This window comes from Lactuca saligna, chromosome 4, assembly GCF_052625555.1.
Source record: "Lactuca saligna cultivar CGN05327 chromosome 4, ASM5262555v1, whole genome shotgun sequence".
NCBI lineage: Eukaryota > Viridiplantae > Streptophyta > Magnoliopsida > Asterales > Asteraceae > Lactuca > Lactuca saligna.
In genome coordinates this window covers 84,131,509-84,139,702 of record NC_136420.1, presented here as the reverse complement: position 1 = coordinate 84,139,702, position 8,194 = coordinate 84,131,509, and the positions used below count along the sequence as shown (strand labels likewise).

At 31.3% G+C, this 8,194-nt stretch overlaps 1 protein-coding gene across 3 annotated transcripts; it reads right to left on the bottom strand.

Moving 5' to 3' along the window:
* Positions 1 to 3,944: 3,944 nt before the first annotated feature.
* PYR4 (pyrimidin 4) lies at positions 3,945 to 7,552 on the bottom strand. 3 transcript variants are annotated; one of them, XM_078990671.1, is made up of 10 exons: positions 7,424 to 7,497; positions 7,208 to 7,307; positions 6,677 to 6,743; positions 6,350 to 6,495; positions 5,835 to 6,016; positions 5,544 to 5,680; positions 5,215 to 5,380; positions 4,978 to 5,094; positions 4,653 to 4,813; positions 3,945 to 4,372 (listed from the first exon to the last, which is right to left on the bottom strand). In XM_078990671.1, exons 3-10 carry the CDS (start codon positions 6,704 to 6,706, stop codon positions 4,178 to 4,180), a joined length of 1,134 nt encoding a protein of 377 aa, XP_078846797.1. In that variant the 5' UTR covers positions 6,707 to 6,743; positions 7,208 to 7,307; positions 7,424 to 7,497; the 3' UTR covers positions 3,945 to 4,177. The 3 variants fall into 3 exon arrangements, with proteins under 3 accessions (XP_078846797.1, XP_078846796.1, XP_078846798.1); XM_078990670.1 differs by lacking the exon at positions 7,208 to 7,307 and having other exon boundaries at positions 7,424 to 7,552; XM_078990672.1 differs by lacking the exons at positions 7,208 to 7,307; positions 7,424 to 7,497 and having other exon boundaries at positions 6,350 to 6,464.
* Positions 7,553 to 8,194: the final 642 nt, after the last annotated feature.

Sequence of the window (8,194 nt, the reverse complement as noted above, 5' to 3'; positions counted from 1 at the left end):
GCTCCCAAAACCTTTTTGTGTGCACTAACTTTTTTTTAACATTTAAAAAAAAAAAAAATCTAATTATTTGATTATGGGCTTTAACCAATCAGGTCTAACGAGCCTATCCAAATGAGCGTTTTAGGTTTTGGGACGAAGAAATAAAATGACAATAATTGTTTTCTTTAACATAAATATATAAAAATATATAGAATTAAAGATTTTAAACGTTGACCCTTCTAAAATAAAATTTAATAATTAATTTAGCAGATTATGAGTATGTTAAAAGACAAAAAAAAAAAAAAAAAAATTCTTTAAAGTATTGTGCATGTATGTAGTTTTATATTTTTAGTCTTTATCCAAAACAGAAAAAAGACTATCGACTTGGTATTAAAATAATTTCTTGTTTGATTTTTATTTTTATGTTAAAAGAAAAAATAAACTTTAAATTTTTAACGAAGGAAACACCAGACCATTCAAAACTGCTCAATTTTTTGTTTTCAGCAAATAATTTTTGCATATAACAAATGTAAAAAAAATAATAATAAAAAAAAAAAGATGCATCATCAAAGATATTCCATGTCATTTTTTTTATGACATAAGACTAAAAAGATGAAAAGTAGTAGAAAGGAAGAAAGATAAGAGTTTTATACTTTTTGACTTAATGGACCAGATTAAGATGACTATGGGCCAAGGGACTTCTGATTTGGATTATGGAATGGAATGAAAAAAATATTATTTTAGGAAAATTCAATAGCATTTAAGTTGTTAAACCATCTATCTTCGTATGATGAAAGGCTTTGCCTTAGGTGGACCCCATATTAATATATATGTAAGCATAGATATTTGTTAAAAGTTTTAAAAAATAATAATAATAATAATAATAATAATAATAATAATAATAAATGACACTTTAAGCACAACTAAGTTTCGGATTTGTCACGAATTGAAAAGGGAATATGACTTATCAAGGTAATTAACTTTTCGGTATGTTTACATCTGGGTAACTATCTTTTTTTTTGTACATATGTAGGTAACAAACTTTTTGGGAGTGTTCACATATGACCATTATGATCTTTTATAGCAGGTTAAATCCTAAATGTGAACACTTTCAACAAGTTTGTTACCTAAATGTGTAAAAAAAAATAGTTACCCAAATATGAACAAAACGAAAAGTAGAAATTAAATTACATGAATGGTCCCTGTAGTTTGGGGGAATTTGTGGTTTTGGTCTCTAAGTTATTTTTTAAACTTAAATGGTTCCAATTAATATACCACACATATTTGTATCTCCTCGAATGATCCCCACTATTTATTTTTTAATTAATTTAATTTTTTAACTCGGATGGTCCCTACTATTTAATTTTGTTACGAACTTGGTCTTTGTCTTACCTAAAAAGACTATTGTGCCCTTATTAATTTTTTTTAATTAATTTTCTTGTTTATGTACTTATGCTTTATATGTTTAAGAAAAATTAGTAGACCTCACATGTCTGTATCTCCTCACCATCCCATCTTTCATCATTCTCAACTTCTATTTATTTTTCATCTTTAGTGATATCGACGTCTTCATCATCACTTCTTTTTTTGGTCCTTCAACTCCGTCAAAACAACACCACAACCCACTAAATATGAAGAGACAGTAGGTTATGGTGTTGGTTCTCCAGAGTTGAAGTACCAAAAAAAAAGACGGTGAAGACGTTGATGTTACTAAAGATGGAAAAGAAATAGAAGATGGGGAGGATCAAAGATAAGATGGTGAATGGTAAGACTCAAATTAAATTTCTCAAATGTGGTTTCAGGTTTACGGTGATAAGATACATATATGTGGGGTATATTAATTTTTTTCATTAAAAAATAAATACATAAATAAGAAAATTAATTTAAAAAAATTAATAAGGGAAAAATAGTATTTTTACATAAGACAGAGACCAAACGCGTAACAAAAATAAACAGTAAGGATCATCCAAGTTAAAAAAAAATTAATTAAAAATAAACAGTAGAGATCATCCGAGAAGATACAAATATGTGTGGTCTATTAATTTTTTTAAATATGTATAAAATAAATACATAAATAAGAAAATTAATTAAAAAATAAATTAATAAGGGCACAATAGTATTTTTAGGTAAGACGGTGACCAAACGCGCAACAAAAATAAATAGTAGGGACCATTTAAGTTAAAAAAAAATAAATTAAGGACCAAAACCACAAATTCCCCAAACCATAGGGACCATTCATGTAATTTAATTTTTAATTTTCATTTTGTTCATATTTGGGTAACTATTTTTTTTTGTACACATCTAGGTAACAAACTTGTTGAAAGAGTTCACATCTAGGATTTAACCTGCTATAGCAGGTCATAATGGTCATATGTGAAGACTTCCAAAAAGTTTGTTACCTAGATATATACAAAAAGAGATAGTTACCCAGATGTGAATATATCAAAAAGTTAATTAAATCATATTCCCAATTGAAAATGACACTTTTAAGAACATCGTTTTTTTTAAGTATCATTTTACCTATCAAATAAACTATTTTTTGAAAGGCAAAGGAAGCAACCTATAACACCTATGACATGGCTCGTCAGGTGACACTTTTGTCAACAAAATTTGCCAAGTCTCCCTCTCTCTCTCATACGTAATTTCCAATAATTCTATTACAAATGCCCCATGTTTCAATCTCAATTATCGATCCGGTTTTTTGGTTTGTGGTTGTCCTGTCTTGAATCACTGTTAACCCGTCTGGATTTTGTAAAATAAAATCGTTTTCGTTTTTGTTAATTTTTATCTAAAACCCACTAAATGAAGACGAGAGGGAGCAGATCGAAGGAGAGAAGAATTTCCAACAACGGATGATGATAATGAAGTTGCTTCTTCGTTAGCTTTAGAAGAAGCTTCCATTGCATTGGAAAAGGACGTTGTCGGCCAGACCACAAAAGTCGTGAGGGTTTGTAACGGAGCTACGTCGGATGAACAGAACGTCGGGGGTGATATTAACGCCATTAATGAGAGCTATAGACTATGTACGATCTTTGATGCACGATGTACAAATATTATTGTATGATTGTTCTTATCTGTGAGCATCCAAGCATATAGAGATGTGGACTTGTGAACAAGTTTTTTCAAAGATGAAGATGGAATGATGTTGGTTTTCGATTTGAAGGTCTTAAACGGTTTCAAATTTATGTAAGCAGATATGAGAAAGGACGAGATGGAGAGAATAATTGGAAAACACAATTCACCATTTCACTCATGGAGCAGATGAGCAGAAAACCAGAAGATGGCTCGCCAAGAAGAAGAACAATTTGAACCAAAAACTAATATCTTGAACCTAGAAAACCAAACACAATTCTTCGTGGCTTTGAGAAAACAAAAACGAAAAAAAAGTGCGAAATAAAATGTAAACTCAGTTAACACCAAATAAAGACTAACATCAAATTGTGAACACATAAACAACGAAAATCCCAAAATCTAGAAGAACAAATGCAATAGAAGAACCAATTTAACAACCCAAAAGCAAGAATATAGTCGCACATGAACTATCAGCAAACGCAATTACATGAAGCGTCTTTTAAAAACCCAGTCGGATCTTAATCGTGGTCGGTTATCTACCAATCGCGAGAGGTTGACTGAGGTTGAGGTGGGAGATTGATCGACCGGTGATTGCTTTTTCATGATCTTCATAACTTTATCTTAAAATATTTCATATAAATAAATATTCAATTTTAATTTAAAGTCAAAAAAAAAAAAAAAAAGCCACGTAATCCACGGGTGAAACCGGAATAATTTTGGGTTTTTTCCCTATTTGATAGGTAAAATGATACTTTAAGAATCCACGACAAACCCAAAATTTAGTTGTGTCACAATGTCATTTTCCCTTAAAAATCCAAGACTAATGTATGTTTACATTTTTTTAATATTTGGTATTAATTTAATTTTAACCATCGATCGAAATATGATACATGTGAAAGAAAGTTAACATGTTTAAAACTTTTAACATAAATTTATAACTTTGACAACTCTAAAATCAAAATCACAATCAATTCCTAGATACGGAAATGAAATTCCAAAAGGAAGACAATAATTTAACCATAAGAGAGACCATACCAAAAAGACAATCTTGATGAAAAGAAGGCGAGTATTTATTCTTCCTTTGACTTCATAACCCTATTGTATTTGTTAAATGTATTTGTTTCGTTTAAGGAAAGATGGGCAGCCATTCGAGCGATTCCCCAGCTGACATAGGAACAATGCTTCCGGATGCATACGAGTACGATTCCGGAACCTTCCATGGCGTCTTTTTCAAAGTGATTTTTCTCGTGTTTCTAGGAAGCCCATAAAAGTCTGGTCCATTAAAGCTTGTGAACGCCTCTAGTTTGTCGAGTGCACCCGCCTAAAACCAAATTACAAGTCGCTTAAAGGTGTTGTTGAATTGTTTCTCTTTTACTTAATGGATTAAGCACTTAATCTGGACAGACATATATATGTCTGTTTGTTTCTTACTTTGGGGTTGTTTGATAGTTGCTAACTGAATCAGATGTAACTAAGTCAAGGTCAAGGTCTGAGGAAGTCAGACACAGTGTGAATCTGAATCTGACCGAGTAAGAGGCATATCAAAGGAGCCAGGACTGAGTCAGAGGCTTCTAAGTGTGATATCAAAACACGAAAGTTACCTCTTCGAAGACCTTAGCATAAATAGAAAGTGCCACAGGAGCATTAAATACACCCGCACATCCACAAGAAGATTCTTTGGTTCGCCTTTCATGAGGTGCACTATCTGTTCCTAGAAAAAATCTTTTATTTCCACTTGTCACAGCAGAAACAATCGCCTGTCCTATATGAGTAGTTGAATACAAAATGAATGTTTTAGCAAATCAAAACTTGAAACCAGAAATAGCAACCTACTTTCAATCTTTTTCTTATAAAATATAAACAAATCAATGAAATTGAAAGTAGGTTGCTGTTTCTTGCATTTAAGATGAAGAGGAAGATACATACTGTGAGTTTCCCTCTTGAGCACTGGAAGGCAATAATTATGTGGCTGCAATCCTCCTTGAAAAAGTGAATTTCTATTCAGAAGAAGATGCTGTGGGGTAACTGTAGCCGCAACTGAACCTGATAAAAAAATGTTTGATTTTAAAATAATAACGTTACAAAATAGAGATATGATTTTTTTACTGAGGAAATAACAGATTACATAAGAAGATGTTTTTATAAATAATAGTATTAGCATACCTTCTTCACAAGATTCAACAAATTTAATGGCGTCCATAGTAGTAACATGCTCCATAACAACCTTCAATTTTGGGAACTTTTGTATTAAGGGTTTTAAAACAGTTTCAATAAATACCCTTTCACGATCAAATATGTCAACTTTGGGATCCGTTACTTCTCCATGGACCTGCATAAATGTTTTCCTATCACAACAATGTACTTTGAATAATCTACACAATTATATTTATACCAGTGAGAATTGTTTTGTATTCTATATAAGTGTGTTGCTATTTCTTACATTTAATTTAACCCTATAACTACTAATTGAAGATATAGAAAGATGAGATTACCAAAAGGGGGATATTCTGATTAATCATTTCCTCAAGTGCAGGCACACATTTCCCAAATAAATCTGTAACTCCATCTTGAGAATTTGTAGTAGCTCCAGCAGGGTATAACTTCACAGCATACACAACACCACTTTCCCCTGAAAAAGCTCATATATGTTGTTAATTGTTATCTGTTTCTAATTATGTATAAATAGACAACATTTAGGTCATGTTTCCTTTTTTTTTTTCCATTAAGCTTTGAATGGGTGAATGATGTTCATAGGTGAAAATGGTTGAATAAGAGTCACTCACTTGCTAATTTGATTTCTTGAGGAGTTGTTTTATCAGTCAAGTAGAGAGTCATTAGAGGTGTGAAGTTGGTGTTGTTTGGTAGTGCCTTGAGGATAGAATCGTAATATGACACAGCAGCAGCGGTGGTTGTAACTGGTGGTTTCAGATTTGGCATGATTATAGCCCTCCCAAATTGTTTTGCACTATATGAATAATTGTCATCAGATTAAAAGTATAAGAACTTAATCACACAAAAAATTTATGTTTTATTTAAAAAAAAAAAAAAAAATGCAATAGAGTGGCTTTGCGAATTCTGATGGAATTCAAGATTCCATTTTCATGGTCTGTTTGGTTGCCATATGGATGGAATTGAATTCCCTTGAAAATGGATTTCATCATTCCTATAAGAAATCCTATTCTTCCGATTTTCATTAAAAGACCAAAATACCCTCACATGACAGATTATGATTCCTTTAGATTTCAATTCATTTGAAGATCATCGAGAGGAAATTGAAGAGAATGAAAGTCAAAATAACCTGTGAGAGACAACTGTTTGAAGGAGTTCATTATCACGAAGATGAAGATGCCAATCATCTGGTTGAGCAATAGAAAGTTCCATCTTCACTCTGTACCCTTTACCTCTTTTCAGACCTTCAATATTTGGGCCAAATAATCTTGAGGGCTAACCAAAGGAAAAATATTAACATTATTAAGAAACAAGTTACTTTCCTTTGCTTTTATAAAGAAAAGCCTCTACACAATTACAATTGTGGAGTCTTTTGATTTCATTATATAGAATTTAACAAAGAAAATCTTGATGGCTATAATATTAAAAGCAATAACAAATTGCAATGGCTGCTTACTTTGCTAGGAAGAGCCAAAGTTTTTATCATTCTAAATGCTACACAGCTGCAGGAGCAAATTGTTCATCTGTTCATAGACATGAAACAACCAATTAAAAGTAAAATGTTAAAATTGGTTTTTTGAAGTACAATGCGTTGATAAGAAAATAAACGGACAGTATGATGCTAATATGCTATAGCAGAATGAAATAAAAGTAGGATGCGATGATAGACAAATAAATGGAAGTATTTGTTTATCATCCATAAACACCCATAAACATATTAGCTTTAGTTGTTTTGAAACATTGCATACAGCCTCATCGACACCCCAAGTAAGAGAAGGGAAAAAAAAAAGCCCTAAAGAAACGATGGGTGCACGTCAAGGACAAGAAACCGCAAATCTCTCACAAATCCAAACCTCAGAAGATAAAGATGAGTCATAAATACGCCCACGAGAAACGATAACTAAGATATAATAGGAAAACAATGAAATGCATGGCTAAGATTATGAGCGAATGAAGGAAATTCCCACGTTTGTTCCTCAAAACCTACCTTCAGACATGAATCTAAGAAGCTTGAAGGATATTGAATCCAGGAAAAGTAAGTGTTGTAATTACGAATGGTAGTCTTCCATTGAAGTTAAAATGGAGAACTAGAAACAAAAGAGGTGAAAAACACATTCATTTGTGCAGGAAAGCCATAGTTGAGTCAAAAAAGAAAGAAACCAAAACCCTAACTAGTAACAAAAGAAAGAAGTTGAGATGTTACCTATTAATGAGAAAGGCAATGCGATGAGTGAAAGATGTAAGCAGTAGCGTTGAAGCAAATAAAAATCAAAAGTCGGCGCTCAAGTTCAGGCAAAATCGGGAGTCATATGTCCGGCGAATCTGATTTGTTTTACGGGTTAACAAAAATGGTCCCTCAACTATTATGCAACTGATAATTGCAACAAAAAAATATATATTATATGCTTTGATTATTTTATATATTCATGTTATATAATGATTTTTTTTTGCTTTTAATATATTAAACTTATAATCTTTTCCATTTTATATAAAATATTAAAAATGATAAATTTGGTAGATTTAACGGATAAACAAGACGTCGTTCCTAAACACATGTGAGGTGTACAACCGTACAAAAGACGTATCGTAATGAAACCTAGAATTTTTTTAATTTTATGTGGTTCCGTCATTAATTCGTCGTTGCTACTCCAAAATTTTAGGAATCCTTTTTTAATTTTCGCGCAAAGTCTTCAAAATCAACAGACATGCCCCGTAAATTGCATTTATCCAATAATATCTCATATTTTTTTAATTTATACAAACACTATTTTTGTAGATAAAATATGGAAACCACATTTTAAGTTTTTTTTACCAAAATATACAACCTCTTAATTATCTTAATTATGTCATGAGTTAATTATTTATTTATATAAAAATATGTTACTTTTTTTATCAATAATCTACCCTAGCAACATTGTTTTATATTAATTCATGCAGTATTTACTTATAAATATAAATGATTTTTATTTTATCA